Source organism: Octopus bimaculoides, chromosome 5, assembly GCF_046866305.1.
Source record: "Octopus bimaculoides isolate indiv1 chromosome 5, ASM4686630v1, whole genome shotgun sequence".
NCBI lineage: Eukaryota > Metazoa > Mollusca > Cephalopoda > Octopoda > Octopodidae > Octopus > Octopus bimaculoides.
In genome coordinates, this window is record NC_142932.1 from 125,654,369 (window position 1) to 125,673,342 (window position 18,974).

At 39.2% G+C, this 18,974-nt stretch overlaps 1 protein-coding gene across 2 annotated transcripts in view; it reads left to right on the forward strand.

Moving 5' to 3' along the window:
• The first annotated feature begins 1,625 nt into the window (after positions 1-1,625).
• The window catches only part of LOC106867821 (SCY1-like protein 2), a 50,900-nt gene continuing 33,551 nt past the window's right edge, over positions 1,626-18,974 (forward strand). For both annotated transcript variants that reach the window (XM_014912843.3, XM_014912844.3), the window contains exons 1-6: positions 1,626-1,749; positions 6,880-7,094; positions 8,418-8,575; positions 11,072-11,216; positions 13,096-13,245; positions 14,312-14,521. In XM_014912843.3, the coding sequence (XP_014768329.1) occupies positions 6,942-7,094; positions 8,418-8,575; positions 11,072-11,216; positions 13,096-13,245; positions 14,312-14,521 (816 nt within the window). In that variant the 5' untranslated portion in view covers positions 1,626-1,749; positions 6,880-6,941. The remainder of the gene's footprint in view (positions 1,750-6,879; positions 7,095-8,417; positions 8,576-11,071; positions 11,217-13,095; positions 13,246-14,311; positions 14,522-18,974) is intronic.

Below are 18,974 nucleotides of genomic sequence, written 5' to 3' on the forward strand. Positions count from 1 at the left end.
ACACGTGTGTTACTTTAATATTATTATTCCATAAAATTTGTTTATGGGGAGAAAAATATTGAAAAAATTTTCAAAAGTTTTTTCTTTTTTGTTTTCGTGAAAAGATGCCTCCCATCATTCCAAAGACTTTGGTGGAAAACATTGGTAAAAATCCCCGTCAAAACGGAGAAATTGCAACTTATGTGGGCTGATCCGAAACTACGTTTTCCAGAAACTCCTCTCCCGCACCCTTAAAAACATTTTGCCTACAAATCTACACTGTTTGAAAGGAATTTGGGTAATCTTCAAGTTTAGGGGGATAAAAAAAATAAATAAAAATATTCAAGGGAAATAACTGAACGACTTACCAGTATTATCCGTTTTCTTCTAGCTGTTTATAAATAAATCACACCCTAATCCTAACCCTAACGTCAATCAAATCACGTGTGTGATTTATTTATAAACAGAGATGTAAGGAGAATACTGGTAAGACGTTCAGTTACTTCCCTTGAATATTTTTATTTATTTATTTTTATCCCCCTAAACTTGAAGATTACCGGAATTTGTATAAAATTTCATTAAAAAATATCTATTTTCCAGAAAATTATGAGGGGAAATTGGGTCCTGTGAACTTTCCGAAACTCCTCTCCCCAAACCATCGTAAAAGTTTTTCCAACAAATCTTTACATGCACTTAATCTACAGGATTAATTTTACCAGGACACCTGATGAAGGCTTGAGAGTAAATTAGCCGAAACGTTGTGGTAACAACAAATAAGATGAGGACATATATTCGTTCAATGTAAATAATATATATGTGTCTGTATTTGTCCCCCCACCACCACCATTGCTTGACAACCGATGTTGGTGTGTTTACGTCCCCGTAACTTGGCCCAACAGGTTTTTGGGATCTGACGATACGCCGTAAAACTAAACCCTTTATGGACAGGAAACCTAAGGTAATCCCATAAACCGGTCTTCCCCATTTTTAATATACATTGCTCTATATTTTAGAGTGTGCTTCTTTCAAATTTATGTTTTTTTTACAATATATATATATATATATATATAATCGATCGTCTGTAGAACATAAATGTGAAAAAGAAGCACAAATGTGCTGAAAAGTTCCTGGTTTTAAGGGTGTCGCGAAAGGCTAAGTGAGAGGCCCAACATTCCAGTTCTTTTACAGGGCTTAGAAAAACTGAAGGACCACTACAAATATGTGTGTGAATCTGAGAGGGGAATATGTTGAATAAAGTCATAATTAACTGATCCTCCCGAATTTCTTTTTTTTTTTTTACACAAAGCCAGGAACTTTCCAGCACCCCACCTATGTATGTATGTAACGATACATAGGCGCTGAAATGTGTACGGTATTCATTAATTAATATTAAAAAGGGAGAGAAAATTTAAGTGAGAAAAATATTTAGGAGAAAACGAAAGTAATTTGCGGAGTTGGGTAGAATACCGGTGCGCTGGAACCGCCTGTGAGGGAAACACGAGTGCGAGGAGTATGAGTGAGAGCGAGGAGGACAAGTGTGAGTGAGTGGGCGAAAGCAAGTGATAGTGTGAGTGAGAGTATGTTAGGAATTTAGCGAAAATAAACAAGAGAGTGAAAGAAAGGAAAATCCTGGGCCTGAGTGCATCACGTTAGAAAGGCGTGATGGAGTAAATGCATTGACAATGTTCGGAGCTTAACCGAATGGGCTTTCTCTATTCCTTCATAGATTATTTATTTTGAATATAACAACAACAAAACATGTCTTTTAAGGTGAGTAGATTCTTTGAAGGCAAAATTGAATGATAACAACGAATGAATATAATCATTCGGTTTGTTTCTCTCTGAAGATCTTGAGTTTGTTTTCTAACTTCGTTCAACACAAACCAATTCCACTTGTTAACCATTTACACACATTATGGAATGTTTCGCACATATTCTATATCTATCTCTCACTCACTCACTCTCTTTATATATATATATATATATATATATATATATATATATATATATATATATATATATAAGTATGTAAGAATCTGGTTTAATTGTATCGAGTTTATTTGTGAAGAATGTCTTAACGGTTTAGAGAACTTCCTACTGTCATTAATTTCTCTATTCATTGACTTACAATCAATATCAATCGTAAATTTTACACCCCAGTGTGTGTGTGTGTGTGTGTGCTCGTGCGTGCACACACGTTGCTACTTATGTGTATATCATGTTTGTGTCTGTATGAATGTAAGCATATATATATATATATATATATATATATATATACTCGTACAAGATAGGTCTGTAGAGTATACACAGAGTATATATACAAACTAGGTCTATAGAGTATACACAGAGTATATATATATATATATATATATATATATATATATGTATGTATTTATATACTCGTACAAGATAGGTCTGTAGAGTATACACACACGCGCATAAATATAGTAGATGACTACTGGTAGTGGAGAAAGGAATGTCTGGTGTGTGTATATATTATATATATATATATATATATATATTGTCTCGTGATATCTGCTATTTTGCCGTATAATGTTAGTCATTATTCACACCAGGGCTTGTCCTATATATATATATATATATATATATATATATATATATATATATATATATATATACACGCACACAGCACACATCTGGGTGATGCAAATATGACAATCCCTCTTTTAATTCTTGAGATGATGATAAACAACACGAATATTTTATTATTTCAACACGCAGTTTTCTCTCTCTCTCTAAAAAAAATTAATATGATAAAATGATTTGTACACATATTTATAAGATATGGGATACAATTGGTTTTTCACTAAGTGTTTACTATTAATAAAACAAATAATTAACAAAAAGGTAGGTAAGCAAAGTCTGTGGAGATATCAGATGACGTTTACACCTGGCTTCGATTTCAGTTCCTTTTTCGTTTAGAACATTTAGTTTGGGAATATAAATAGTGGTTTATATATGTCTCCCACCGTGTGATGATTATTTTAAAGCCATTTTAAAAATGGTCTTACGAGAAATCTATTTTATTTTCCCCATTTAAGTCCATATCGAATGGACGGCTCACCTAAGTTTTAGTTGCACCTGGCTTTCCGTGCCTCGGTATTTATTTGTCAGCCGTCAGATATTAGTCATAAGTTGTTTTGTCGGGTTTGATGGTAAAAACATGGCTAGAGAAACATTTGTCTCTATGTAACATAGCATGCCTACACAAAGTGAGCCGCCCCCGTTTACCTCCATATATATATATATATATGGAGGTATACATACATACACACATACATACAGTGTATGTGTGTGGATGCGCGTTGCTTAGTGGTTAGGGTGTTACACACGTGATCGTAAGATTGTGGTTTCGATTCTTGGACTGGACTATGTGTTGTATTCATGAGCGAATCACTTCATTTTACGTGCGACGGCGTCCCGTCCAAGAGCTCGGAGAAGGTAAATGCTACAGAATCCGGGAGGGAACTTTAGTTCTTTTGGTATCTATCTATCTATCTGAAGACTAATTCTAAATATACTGATAGATATAATTATATACAAACAAACATATATATGTATATACACACATCTATCTATAAATGTGTATGTATATATATATAGGTACTATTAAAGCAGCGCGGACCCGAACGCGCAGCCGCGCAGTTGCGCGTCCGCGCTAGTCGATCCTAACCCTAACCCTATCCCTAACCCTAACCCTATCCCTAACCCTAACCCTAACCCTATCCCTAACCCTATCCCTAACCCTATCCCTAACCCTAACCCTAACCCGCGTGTGCAAATGAATACGTGTTTAGGGTTAGGATCGACCACTCACGACTAGCTAGCGCGGACGCGCGTCTGCGCGTTCGGGTCCGCGCTGCTTTAGTAGTACCTATATATATATATATATATATATATCCGTTTACATGCAGACACATAGTGTTCCAGCATGGCTGCAGCCCTACTACTGAAACCATTAAAAAAATTAAAAGAATGCACATTAAGTTCCCTGTCAACTAGAGGTAGTGATTGCTTTAGAATTATGTTCATATATACACGTATATAGACAAGTAGTTTTCCTATAAATCTTATTGTTATTATTTTTATTAGACACTTGTTACTTCTACGCATTGTTTTTAGCCTGATGTTTTGCTGTGTCGTTTCGTATGGGAATTCAGGCCTATGTCTGATTTTCAGATCTATCTGCAGATATTGCAGTCCGTGTCTCCTCTCTTTGGTGACAGACTTGACCTGGCTCTATGTTGGGTGTTGATCTTGACCACCTCGAAAGTCAGATTCAAGTTGGTAGCAAGAGCTTCTCCACCAAGTTCTATTGAGCACAAACAATTCCTGTCTTCAAGGTTTATCTTAAAAGGTTTTCGAGTAGATCTTTAGATTGTCTTTATCATGGAGCAATGGACAGCCTTGTTGCTTGGCACCAGAGCTAAGTTGACCATAGAAGAAAGGCTTTAGGTAAGTGAGTGTCTTCCTTGCATACCACATGGTCAACCCACCTCAGTTGTATTTTGATAAGGAAGCATTCTATGCCTAAAATGTTGCATCTTGCTTGAATCCCTGTGTTGAGGACTGTGTCCTGCCACTTGATGTTGCAAACCAAATGAAGGCAGATGAGATCGTAGGGCAACAGGCCGTGCTTGAGGAGACCTGTTGAGTCAAGCACATCAACATCAAAAGAAATCAAATCACAATCAAATGGAAATTGTAGTTGTGGTCCCCATGCTGGTGGCACGTAAAAAGCACCATCCAATCGTGGTCGATGCCTGGTCCCTGTGCTGGTGGCATGTAAAAGGCACTCGCTACACTCTCGGAGTGGTTGGCGTTAGGAAGGGCATCTAGCTGTAGAAACATTGCCAAATCAGATTTGAGCCTGGTGCAGCCCCCTGGCTTTCCAGACCTCAGTCGAACCGTCCAACCCATGCCAGCATGGAAAACTGATGTTAAACTGATGATGATGATGTTGTCACAGACGGCTTCTTCAGATTCCTCCATGTGGGTTATGGTTGGGGTGTAGGCACTTTTGATGGTGGTTACTTGCCAATTCAAGGTACAGCTTCATGAAACGGTCATTAATTCCTTTGTTGAGTGAGTTGAGTCTGTTAGCAAGATGAGATTGCAGAACAAAGTGCTGTTTTCCTCTTTGAACTTAACCAGAAGACTGTTTCACTTGCCCCAAACTCCTCTCGCTGACCCTCTTCTGCAAATTTCGTCTCACTCAGTGCAGCTATGTCAGTGTTGCATCTGCTCAGTGTTCTGGCTATAAGAACAGTTTGGTGCTCAGGTCTCTTGTCACTCTCCAGTTGTGCCGTAATAATTCAAGAGCCAAGGATTGATTTACTGGTGTTTTGGTTGTGTCTGGATTAATAAGTTTCTCTGTGTCTTCAGCTACACCAACTGGTGACCAACCAGGAGAGATGGCCTGGTAAGTTCAGTTAGAGCAGGCTTTGATAAGGGTTCCTTTTCAGTCCCTTGTCCTTAGATTGGCGAGAGCAGTGCTGCACCTAATGGGGTCTGCTCTGTCATCTTGAAAAGATATCAAAATACCCGTTTATCTCAGGTCTGTGAAAAACAGCCATCGCTATGACAACCTGTGTGCAGGGTCAAAGCTGCAGACTTCCAGTAGCATTCTTTGCCTGTCCCTGTCGCCTTATGAAAGAGACAAATTCAAATGAAGTTGATAAGCATTTCATGTGACAAGCAATTAATACCTTTAGATAACCTCAAACAACATAATGTTACACGTAATCAAAAGTTATAAAAAAAATTAGAAACTTTAGTTAGTTAATGTTTAATGTTATAGAATTATGAAACATCATCATTCAATGTCTGTTGTCCATGCTGGCTTGTGTTGGACAGTTTGACCGGGGCTGGTAAGATGGAAGGCTGCACCAAACCCCAGTCTGATTTGGCATGGTTTTCTATGGCTGGATGCCCTTCCTAACACCAACCACCCCGAGAGTGTAATAGGTGCTTTTACGTGCCGCTTGCGTGACTCCGGTATCTGCCACAACTGTGATTTTACTTGGCTCAATGGGTCTTCTTCTCAAGTATGAGACAGTGCGAAAGGTCTCGGTCATTGGCTCCGTGAGGCCCAACACTTGAAGCTTTTCATGTGCCACTGGCATCTGCCACTTTACCTTCGTGAGACCCAGTTATTGAAAACAAATCTTAATCTCATATATCCAGGCCTACTTACCATCAACCCTTTAGCATTTAATCTGGCCCAAATATTCTGCCCATTTTATGTTCATATTGACCAGATCTAGCCTTTCACACCTATCCTTCAATATCATTATATACATAGTCACATCATTAAAATCTCTAAACTACAATATAGTGTGTGATTAATTGAAAACAATGTGAATAAACAAGTATTATATAAATGACAGAGGAATCTGAATAATAAAAGCTTAATTCAGTTGAAAAGCAACAATCAAAACGGGGCCGAAGCTGCTACGTCTTGGATGAAGTTCTTTCTCAACAATGCTTTACAAAGAATACATCTAATGCTGTCTGCAGTTTCTTCACTCTTCTCTCACAAAGCTGTCTACACTAACAGATGATGGCCATTCCAATGTGAAACTCACAGCTTGATGGCCACCACAACCATCTTAGCTCGGTGAGCCACAGTGGTCAGACCTTTGAGTATAAAAACGGGGAATGTGTGAACTTGATTCTCACTTTGAAACTACTTAATGCAGGCAGGACGGAAAGCCCTGTAGGCGGGGCGGTGGGGGGGGGGGGGTCAAGGATTGGTTTACATAACAAACAATCACTTGAGGATGTGTTGCTCTCCCTTCTGATTTCCAGACACGAAGAAACTGCCCATCATCATCATCATCATCATTTATCTCAATTATTCTCTTCTTTCTTTTCCAGCATTATTAGACAGCTGAATAAGTACAGAAAAAAAGAAAAAGAACAAGAAGTAAAAAAACAAAATGGATATGTTTAACAAATTGAAAACAGTTGTGAGCAATGCTTTGCCTGGAAATCCATTATCAAGGGATTTTGAACTCTTAAGTCAGATAGCCAGTGCTGGGCCCGGTTTGTTATGGAAGGTGTACAATGGTGTGAAGAGAACAACCAAACAGGTAGAAATGATATTTTCTCTTCTTTACTCCGAGGTCAACCTTTACAAGGTTGATCTGTGGACAGAAAACATTCTAACTTTAATGCAATTCTTATTTTCAGGCATTATGAAATTATTAGTATACTAATTGTAGCTATAGGTACATTTAGTGTACCTTATAGTGTATTGTGGTTGCTTAACGAAATAGCACGTGCCTACAAGTCGCTAATATTTACATACCAGCTCCAGGAATGTGTTTAATATGTAAATTGGTATATTTGATAACTTAACACCACTGTATGCAGTGGCAGTGGTTATATAAGCAATGTATTTGGAGGTGAGAATGGGTCAGATGGATGCTGATGAAGGAGACCCCCCCACAGAATGTGGCATATATTCTCATTACCTATTTTTGTCTTCAATCTCATTCTTTGTTTACATCAGATGTCTCAATACGAAACATTGTTGCAAAAAATCAATGTTGGCTAAAATTTCTATAGAATATCTGTAGAAATAACCTTAGTAAAATACGAGTCAAAAAGTATTTTGTTTAGGACACGAATATAATTACCAACACAGGAACATGTATCATACATCAAAATGAAGCTGGTCCTCTGTGGATCACATCCTTACTTCTCAACATAGTCACCGTTTCTCTCAATAGCAATGTTCCACTTTCGAATGAGAGCGTGTATCCCTACCCCGTAAAATTCTGTTGACTGTTTTTTGGGCCACTTCTTCCTTATAGTTTTCACTTCCTCGTTACTGGACTATCATCGTCACTGGACTATCATCTCTTCGGCCCCATGAAAGAGGGTTATATATATATATTTCTTGAAATGACGAGATAATGCATGATTAATTCAAAACTCTTGGGAATAATTAAGCATCATATTTGACAAAGTAATTTGGATACAGAAGGGTAAAAAGCACCACCTGAATGTGGCTGATGCCAGCATTGCCTTGACTAGCCCCTGTGCCGGTGGCACATAAAAGCACCATCCAAACATGGTCAACGCCAGCCCCCTCTGGCCCCTGTGCCAGTGGCATGTAAAAAGTACCCACTACACTCTCTGAGTGGTTGGTGTTAGGGAGGGCATCCAGCTGTAGAAATACTGTCAGGTCAGACTGGAGCTTGGTGCAGCCTCCTGGCTTCCCAGACCCCAGTCGAACCATCCAACCCATGCCAGCATGGAAAACGGACGTTAAACGATGATGATGATGATACCTCATTTCTTCTTCTTATTACTACCCTTCTTCATCATGGTGGGTGGGAAACAGCTAATGTTTAGTTGTTTGTTATTTTTGTATCTTGTTTATATATTTTCTCTTCTGTTTGTTGTAGGAGGTGGCTATATTTGTATTTGAAAAAAGGTTACTTGAACGATACTCCAAGCGAGACCGTGACATCATCACTGATGTCTTAAAGAGAGGTGTGTCTCAGTTGACACGGTTACGGCATCCGAGAATTCTTTCTGTTTTGCATCCTTTGGAAGAGTCACGGTGAGTTGTTACCTCTCAATATTTTTTGGCTGCTTTCAAATTAAAACAAGATTTCACAGTTCTGTATTGAAGAGATGAGGAATTATGTACATTATTTACATTTGACGGATATTTGTCCTCATCTTGTTTATTGTTAACACGTTTCAGCTGATATACCCTCCAGCCTTCATCAGGTGTCTTGGGGAAATTTCAAAACTGGGTTCTCTTTCCTAAGGTATTTTTCGATGTTATTATTATTATTACCTTTGCACAGCTTCTAACACTGGAGATGTACTACAGTGTCACCTGTTCACTACCAGTGAACTAAGGTAACACCTCTTATTTTTCGAGCACCTTCCGGAGTATTCGAGCGGTTCCAAGCTGTGCTGTTTTCTGCAAGTGCTCCACCCTTATTGCAGCCCCTATTTGTTCCACGTACTTCTTGAGATTTTTGCTCACTGTTCTCAGGGCTCTGACAATTATTGGTACTACTGCTACCTTTTTCATCGACCACAACTGCTTAACTTCCCAAGCTAACCTGTCATATCTCTCGACTTTTCTTTCTTCCTTATCGCATACCTTGTTGTCAGTTGGGCATGCTATATCTATTATTATTATTATTATTATTATTATTATTATTTCCCCAAGACACCTGATGAAGGCTGGAGGCTATATCAGCAGAAACGTTGTGTTAACAACAAACAAAATGAGGACAAATATCTGTCAAATGTAAATAATGTAAACCAAGATTTTTATAATTTCACAAATCTTTGGAAACACTCTTAGCTATTCATGCAATATTTCAGGAGATGATGCCACTGCCATAATCAAACTTCAACAAATTGACTTATTTGTGTAGCTTGGGCAGTTTTGCAGTTTTACCATTTTAATTTCTGGAGGACATTTTTTTTTGTTTTTAATTAAAATTTTTTTTTTTTTAGTATGGAAGTTTGCTGAATTAAAAAAATTTTCTTTGAAAAGTGAAGAGTAATAGAACTCTGAAGCTATAATGCATGCATTATATAATGCCACATGAAAAGCACCCATACTTGTGCCACATGAACAGCACCTGTACTTGTGCCATGTAAAAAGTATCCAGTACACTCTGTAAAGTGGTTGGCATTAGGAAGGGCACCAGGCTGTAGAAACCATTGCCAAAATAGATGATTGATGCCTCTATGTAATAAATTAGTGTATGTAATAGTAAGAATACTGGTTCCTTGTCTGTTTAATGTCACAGGTTCTTGGAGCCAGGCTCTGACTTCAAGTCCCTTCGGTCTGCACCACCACCACCTGGGTTGTTGGTGCTTTAAATGGAGTCCACTTTGCTGCAAGTATTCAGTGTAGGTGTCCTATCTAAGGATTACTTCTTTGAACCCCTCCCTTTGCTGTGATTTAACAATTTTATTTTATGAAACAGGAAAACGAGAAACGATAATAGTCAGGAAGGCAGGTGAAAATGTTATGAAAAGCAATTTCTTAAAAAATTTTACTTGCTGGGTCCTCATTGGTTCTCAACCCCTTTTTTTCTATGGACCCCTTTTTTTCCTGTCTATGGACCCCTTTGATTCTTGTTTTACTCTACTGGACCCCATAACCATTCAATATTCTAAAAGAAACCCTATTTTAATAACCAAATGTTATTAGAAATTGTATTTAAAATAATAGTTGAAATATTTTGTGTCTAACCAATTTATAGTACATAAATTCTAGCAACAAAATCTTAAGTGGACCCGAGGGGTCGAATGAACTCCAGTTGAGAACCACTGGTCAAGAGGAAGAGGCAGTGTCCATGGCCTTTGTAGACCCTACTAAATTGGTAGGGTTCATGTTATTGTCTCCATCAAAGCTTTGTAAGTCAGTAACTGAAAGGGACTAATGGAAGGTGAGCATTCAGAGAAGGAAGGGTTGGCCGTAGTGACCAGTGTGGGGAGTTGAGGGTTGTGCGCTACAGGGGTGATGAGTAGAGGAGCGATGAATGGAATAGGAATGCCTCAGTGAATGTAGCATTACTTCAACCAGATCCCAGGAGCAAAGGCCATCAAAGTATCAGAGAGAGAGAGAGAGGAGACAGTACAGTTATGTATCAAAGGTTGGAGTGTGTCTAAGAGTGGTTCTCATGGGAATCAGTTGGACGTTCAATAAATATTGCTTTATTATTTTGGCACAAGGCCAGTAATTTCGGAGGGGGGTGGGTTAAATCGATTACATCGGACCCCAGTACTCAACTGGTACTTATTTTATTGGCCCCCAAAACAATGAAAAGCAAAGTTGACCTCGGTGGAATTTGAACCCATGATGTAGACAGACCAACTGCTGCTAAGCATTTTACCTGCCATTCTACTGATTCTGTCAGCTCTTCACTTTACGCTTAATTAATTTTCATTCATGTTACGAGCCATTTAACAAGCAGAACATTCTATGTTGTTGTTAGACCTCTTGGCGTTTTTACATTTTGTATGAGTTGTTGTTTGTCTTATCGAGTTGATAAATTCTGCCGTTTCTATCAATCTGCAGAGAAAGTTTAGCATTTGCTACAGAACCGATATTTGCAAGTCTTGCCAATGTTGTGAAGTATTATCAGAATTTGCCGGCTCCCCTACCAAAGGAGCTGGAAGAACACAAGCTGTATGAAGTGGAAATAAAATACGGTCTACTTCAGGTGAGTATCTATGTCCTGAGAGAGAGAGAGAGAATATTTATGGAAAGTGATTTTCACTATTAAAAACAAATGTTTCTTTTTGCCGTTAATGTTTGCTATAAATATATAGAAACAATATTACATGGTTTATTTTCAAAGGGGGAAAAAGAAAAGAACTGAAAACACAGCATGTTTGGCGCAGACGTAGTTGTGTGGTAAGAAGCTTGCTTCCCAACCACATAGTTCCGAGTTCAGTCCCACTGCATGGCACCTTGGGCAAGTGTCTTCGACTTTAGCCTTGGGCCGACCAAAGCCTTGCGAGTGGATTTGGTATCCAGAAACTGAAAGAAGCCCGTCATATATATATATATATATATATATATATATATATATTTTCCCCTCTCATTCTTCCTTCTGTTACTACTATATCTCTCTCTTTCTCTCGTTGCTCACCTATTTTCTACTTCCCTTTTTTCTCCCTCTACCACTTTTTCTCCTTACCGCTCGCTGGTCACATGTGTCCAGCTACTAATTCTTTTCTTCCTTGGCTGTCGCCAAGCAAACATATGAACCTAATTCGTCTCACTTCCTTCCAGTTCGTTGCTTCACAGCGTTCAATATACACATAATTTTTCACGTCTGGCCGTATAGCCTTTTCCGTTTGTTTTCCTGTCTTGTTTTCTGTCCGCCACTACATTCCTCCATGGTACAAATTTCATTTGTGGTCCGTGGGAAGAGCCATTTTAACAATGCGTCCTGCCCTAACTCCTCGAAACGCCTGTGTTAGAATGGTAGCAGCTGATGAAGGAAAATGTTCTCTATGTGGCCTGTGTGTTTTCTGTACTCTGGTTATGATTATTTTTTTGTCTACGTTTTGTTTGCAACGTCCTGTACCCAGATATGCACCTATATATACAGGTAGATGTAGGTATGCACATACTTGTACGTATATATGCATATACTCATTTATTTGTTTTATATATATATATATATATATATATATATATATTCGCCATGATAGATCGCTGACCACTACATTTATATATTTTTTTTCCTTGTTTTTCTCCTTATTTCTTTCTGTTGAAGAGCATACCTCGAAATGTTAAAGACTTTCTCTATTTCCGAGCGTTAAACTAATACATCCTTTTGTTGTTTACACCACCTGTCCTCGTCTGTTGTTGTTTTTTTCGTAAATTCTCCCATATATATATAAAGGAATACAAAAAACGGGACAAGAATGCAAAACATCCAGACAGATGATACAAAAGAGGGACAAGAAAAAACATGTTCGGATCATTCGAACTTTTTATATGTTTGTTCCCTCACCATCGCTTGACAACCGATATTGGTGTGTTTACATCCCAGTAACTTAGTGGTTCGGCAAAAGAGACTGATAGAATACGTACTAGGCTTAGAAAGAATAAGTCCTGGGGTCAATTTGTTCGACTAAAAGCGGTGCTCCAGCATGGCCACAGTCAACATGACCGAAACAAGTAAAAGAATATTATTACATGGTTTATTTTCAAAGAGGAAAAAAAAAACTGAAAACAAAGCAAATTCATTTTAAAGCGCACGCGCGCACACACACACACACACACACACACACACACACACACACACACACACACACACTCACACTCATTCATAAGGGAGATAACTCATATTATTGGAATTGGAATGAAACCTGCCACTCTGACTGTTACTATACCTGTTCCTCTCACTTTCATTTTACTTCTCCTACTGTTACTCTTTTCCCTCTATTTTTTTCTTGGGCATTGACTGCTGCCCTTTCTTCTTAGCCTGACTGCAAATAAATACACGTGGCTAATTGTTTGTGGATCACTGACCTGAATTTATGGAATTTTTGGGTTTTTTTTTTGTTTTTTTTTTGTCTCTGCAGCTTGTTGAAGCATTGGCCTTCTTGCACAACGATGTCAATATGATGCACCACAACATCTGTCCTGAATCAATCATTGTAAACAAAAACGGGGCCTGGAAACTCAGTGGGTTTGAATTCTGCATTTCCAGTAACAACAAATCTAGTCAAAATGTAAGTTTCTCAGCATTTATAACTCTCAAATTACAACAGGTACGTAGTCCATTTTTTGTGTAATAGTGCATTGTTGTACCATTCAAAACTTTTTATTCTTTATAATGAAAGCAATTAATAAACTATAGCATATTTTGGAAAGACTTCCTCCCGTCCCCAACCATTTCCGCCCAATTTTTTTTTTCTTCAAAAACCCCCGTTTTCGGATACAGAGATTCTGGAAAATTGTCAAAAATCAGCATTTTGAAATTTTGCCCCCCATTCCCCACATTTCTTCATTTTTTACTTTTTCCCTAACCCCCTAACCCTAACACCCCCCCCCAACCCTAAACCCTACCCCTAACTCTAAAACCTTAACCCTAACACCCTGACACTAAACCTAACTACAAAAATTTTTGGAAATTGTTTCAGAATCATAATCTCCATTGCATGCGAAAAATTGAAAGTCTTGAAATTTAAAATTTAACTGTCTTTAACCCTTTTGTTACTGTATTTCTGTTGAGATGCTCTGTGTTTCTTTCAGTTAATTTAAAATATAACAAAGAATCTAGTAAAATAACTTAGTTATCATTCAGCTTGTGTTAGGAACATAAATTGTGACTAAGGTTTGGTGGAAGATTTGAATTCAGAACTTATGAAAACGAGACATTTGTACTCAGAGCCAGAGGTGGTTTCAGCCAGGTTGGTAACGAAAGGGTTAAGCCATCCTATTTTCACAATACTTCAGCGTCCCTTTCCAGTCCCCCTAAAATCGTTTTGTGGCCCCCTTTGGAACCACAGACCCCAGTTTGAGAACCACTGATCTAAAGCAAAATGGTTTTCATAGACCCTTAATTTACTACTGTGGGCCCCCAATTTACCATTTTGCTTGTGTGAGCTCCTAAGATTCTTCTCTGAATCCCCAGGGCTCATATGGAGCCCAGATGAAAACCATTGTTGTACATCATGCTAGTAATGTCTGATGCTGTCGATTCTGTGGTGTTTGATGTTTTTATTTTGTTTCTTCACTATTATTATTTACTTTTTAATGTTTTTTTTATTTATATTTTCCAAAATCTTTCTTCAGTTTGATTTTCAAGAATGGGAAATTGATTATCCACCTATTTCCCAACCTAAACTGGATTATTTGGCTCCAGAATATTCTTTAACGATGACCTGCAGCCCGGCAAGCGATATGTTCTCTCTTGGAATGCTTATCTACACTGTATGCAATAATGGTAAATCTTTATACGAATGTAATGATGAGTTGAGGCAGTTTAAAACGAATATTGACGTAGTAAGTCAGAATACATTTTAAAATTTCCTATTTGATCTCTTGTTAATAATATTCAAAGTAATTGTTTTAGAGAACACAAAACCATAGAGAGATGCCTTCCATCTGCCCAACGCTTATTTCACTCTTTCATTGTCTGCATCCATAATTTCTCTTCAAAGATTATGCAAATGATTAAATTTCTCATCTATTTAGTGTATTTCCTTTTCTTAATGGGTTTCCATTATCATCATCATCGTTTAACGTCCGTTTTCCATGCTGGCATGGGTTGAATGATGCCACCAGCACAGGAGCCAGTCAGGCAACAGTGGCAATGATCCTAGTCTTTAAATAATTTCTTCATCATCATTTAATATCCGTTGTCCATGCTGGCATGGGTTGAATGATGCCACCAGCACAGGAGCCAGTCAGGCAACAGTGGCAATGATCCTAGTCTTTAAATAATTTCTTCATCATCATTTAATATCCGTTGTCCATGCTGGCATGGGTTGAATGATGCCACCAGCACAGGAGCCAGTCAGGCAACAGTGGCAATGATCCTAGTCTTTAAATAATTTCTTCATCATCGTTTAATATCCGTTGTCCATGCTGGCATGGGTTGAATGATGCCACCAGCACAGGAGCCAGTCAGGCAACAGTGGCAATGATCCTAGTCTTTAAATAATTTCTTCATCATCATTTAATATCCGTTGTCCATGCTGGCATGGGTTGAATGATGCCACCAGCACAGGAGCCAGTCAGGCAACAGTGGCAATGATCCTAGTCTTTAAATAATTTCTTCATCATCATTTAATATCCGTTGTCCATGCTGGCATGGGTTGAATGATGCCACCAGCACAGGAGCCAGTCAGGCAACAGTGGCAATGATCCTAGTCTTTAAATAATTTCTTCATCATCATTTAATATCCGTTGTCCATGCTGGCATGGGTTGAATGATGCCACCAGCACAGGAGCCAGTCAGGCAACAGTGGCAATGATCCTAGTCTTTAAATAATTTCTTCATCATAGTTTAATATCCGTTGTCCATGCTGGCATGGGTTGAATGATGCCACCAGCACAGGAGCCAGTCAGGCAACAGTGGCAATGATCCTAGTCTTTAAATAATTTCTTCATCATCATTTAATATCCGTTGTCCATGCTGGCATGGGTTGAATGATGCCACCAGCACAGGAGCCAGTCAGGCAACAGTGGCAATGATCCTAGTCTTTAAATAATTTCTTCATCATCATTTAATATCCGTTGTCCATGCTGGCATGGGTTGAATGATGCCACCAGCACAGGAGCCAGTCAGGCAACAGTGGCAATGATCCTAGTCTTTAAATAATTTCTTCATCATCGTTTAATATCCGTTGTCCATGCTGGCATGGGTTGAATGATGCCACCAGCACAGGAGCCAGTCAGGCAACAGTGGCAATGATCCTAGTCTTTAAATAATTTCTTCATCATCGTTTAATATCCGTTGTCCATGCTGGCATGGGTTGAATGATGCCACCAGCACAGGAGCCAGTCAGGCAACAGTGGCAATGATCCTAGTCTTTAAATAATTTCTTCATCATCATTTAATATCCGTTGTCCATGCTGGCATGGGTTGAATGATGCCACCAGCACAGGAGCCAGTCAGGCAACAGTGGCAATGATCCTAGTCTTTAAATAATTTCTTCATCATCATTTAATATCCGTTGTCCATGCTGGCATGGGTTGAATGATGCCACCAGCACAGGAGCCAGTCAGGCAACAGTGGCAATGATCCTAGTCTTTAAATAATTTCTTCATCATCGTTTAATATCCGTTGTCCATGCTGGCATGGGTTGAATGATGCCACCAGCACAGGAGCCAGTCAGGCAACAGTGGCAATGATCCTAGTCTTTAAATAATTTCTTCATCATCGTTTAATATCCGTTGTCCATGCTGGCATGGGTTGAATGATGCCACCAGCACAGGAGCCAGTCAGGCAACAGTGGCAATGATCCTAGTCTTTAAATAATTTCTTCATCATCATTTAATATCCGTTGTCCATGCTGGCATGGGTTGAATGATGCCACCAGCACAGGAGCCAGTCAGGCAACAGTGGCAATGATCCTAGTCTTTAAATAATTTCTTCATCATCATTTAATATCCGTTGTCCATGCTGGCATGGGTTGAATGATGCCACCAGCACAGGAGCCAGTCAGGCAACAGTGGCAATGATCCTAGTCTTTAAATAATTTCTTCATCATCGTTTAATATCCGTTGTCCATGCTGGCATGGGTTGAATGATGCCACCAGCACAGGAGCCAGTCAGGCAACAGTGGCAATGATCCTAGTCTTTAAATAATTTCTTCATCATCGTTTAATATCCGTTGTCCATGCTGGCATGGGTTGAATGATGCCACCAGCACAGGAGCCAGTCAGGCAACAGTGGCAATGATCCTAGTCTTTAAATAATTTCTTCATCATCGTTTAATATCCGTTGTCCATGCTGGCATGGGTTGAATGATGCCACCAGCACAGGAGCCAGTCAGGCAACAGTGGCAATGATCCTAGTCTTTAAATAATTTCTTCATCATCATTTAATATCCGTTGTCCATGCTGGCATGGGTTGAATGATGCCACCAGCACAGGAGCCAGTCAGGCAACAGTGGCAATGATCCTAGTCTTTAAATAATTTCTTCATCATCGTTTAATATCCGTTGTCCATGCTGGCATGGGTTGAATGATGCCACCAGCACAGGAGCCAGTCAGGCAACAGTGGCAATGATCCTAGTCTTTAAATAATTTCTTCATCATCATTTAATATCCGTTGTCCATGCTGGCATGGGTTGAATGATGCCACCAGCACAGGAGCCAGTCAGGCAACAGTGGCAATGATCCTAGTCTTTAAATAATTTCTTCATCATCGTTTAATATCCGTTGTCCATGCTGGCATGGGTTGAATGATGCCACCAGCACAGGAGCCAGTCAGGCAACAGTGGCAATGATCCTAGTCTTTAAATAATTTCTTCATCATCGTTTAATATCCGTTGTCCATGCTGGCATGGGTTGAATGATGCCACCAGCACAGGAGCCAGTCAGGCAACAGTGGCAATGATCCTAGTCTTTAAATAATTTCTTCATCATCATTTAATATCCGTTGTCCATGCTGGCATGGGTTGAATGATGCCACCAGCACAGGAGCCAGTCAGGCAACAGTGGCAATGATCCTAGTCTTTAAATAATTTCTTCATCATCGTTTAATATCCGTTGTCCATGCTGGCATGGGTTGAATGATGCCACCAGCACAGGAGCCAGTCAGGCAACAGTGGCAATGATCCTAGTCTTTAAATAATTTCTTCATCATCATTTAACGTCCGTTTTCCATGCTGGCATGGGTTGGACAGTTTGACCAGGGCTGGCAAGCAGGCTCCAGTCTGATTTTGCATGGTTTCTTATTTTTTATTTTTTTATTTAAAAAAAAAAATTTCTTTATTGCCTACAAGGGACTAAACATAGAGGAGACAAACAAGGACAGACAAAGGGATTAAGTTGATTACATCGACCCCAGTGCGTAACTGGTGCTTAATTTATCGACCCTGAAAGGATGAAAGGCAAAGTCGACCTTGGCAGAATTTGAACTCTGAACATAACGGCAGACAAAATACCGCTAAGCATTTCACCCTGCATGCTAACGTTTCTGCCAGCATGGTTTCTATATGGCTGGATGCCCTTCTTAGAGTCAACCACTTTACAGAGTGTACTGCATGCTTTTCACACAGCACCGGTACAGGCCTATCTTCCTCACCAGGAGGAGCAGCCTCTTCTGTGGATCTCCAGTACAGCAAGGCGCCAGGCATCTTGATCATTTGTCATCTCATCTGAAAGATTTAGTGTCCTGAAGTCATCCTTCAGTACTTTGTCTCACGTCCTCCTTAGTCCTTTGGTTTCTTTCACTGCTGCAGTGATCAACATCTGAACAAGGACTGAAAGGACACTTTTGAGAAAGGGGCCAAGTGTCTGGTGAAGATGTTGGTTTTACATTCATGAAGTTTTGGGTTTGATTCCATTGTCTGGTATCTCGGGGCAAGTGTCTTCCATTGTAGCCCTGGGATGACAAATGCCTTCTGCACGTAGTTTAGTAAATGGAAACTGAACAGATGTGTGTGTGTGTGTGTGTGCTTATGTGCATTCATGTATTTGTGTGTATGTGTCCTCATGTTGACGGCAGTGACATTGTATATGTCTTGTATAAACAAAAAGTCGGCAGTTTGGTGGTTTGATGTGCAAAAATGTACAACAAAATGCTTTACTTGGAAGCAAGTTAAGATTGACATTAGGAAAAGCATCTGGCTGTTGTCTGGCTTCAACAAGTCTTATCCAATCCATAGCCTGCTACATGAAAGGCATTGGTGCTGGTGTCATGTAAAAAGCACCATTGCTGATACCATATAAAAAGCATAGCTGTTGGTGTCACACAAAAAAACTCTGGTGATGGTGCCACATA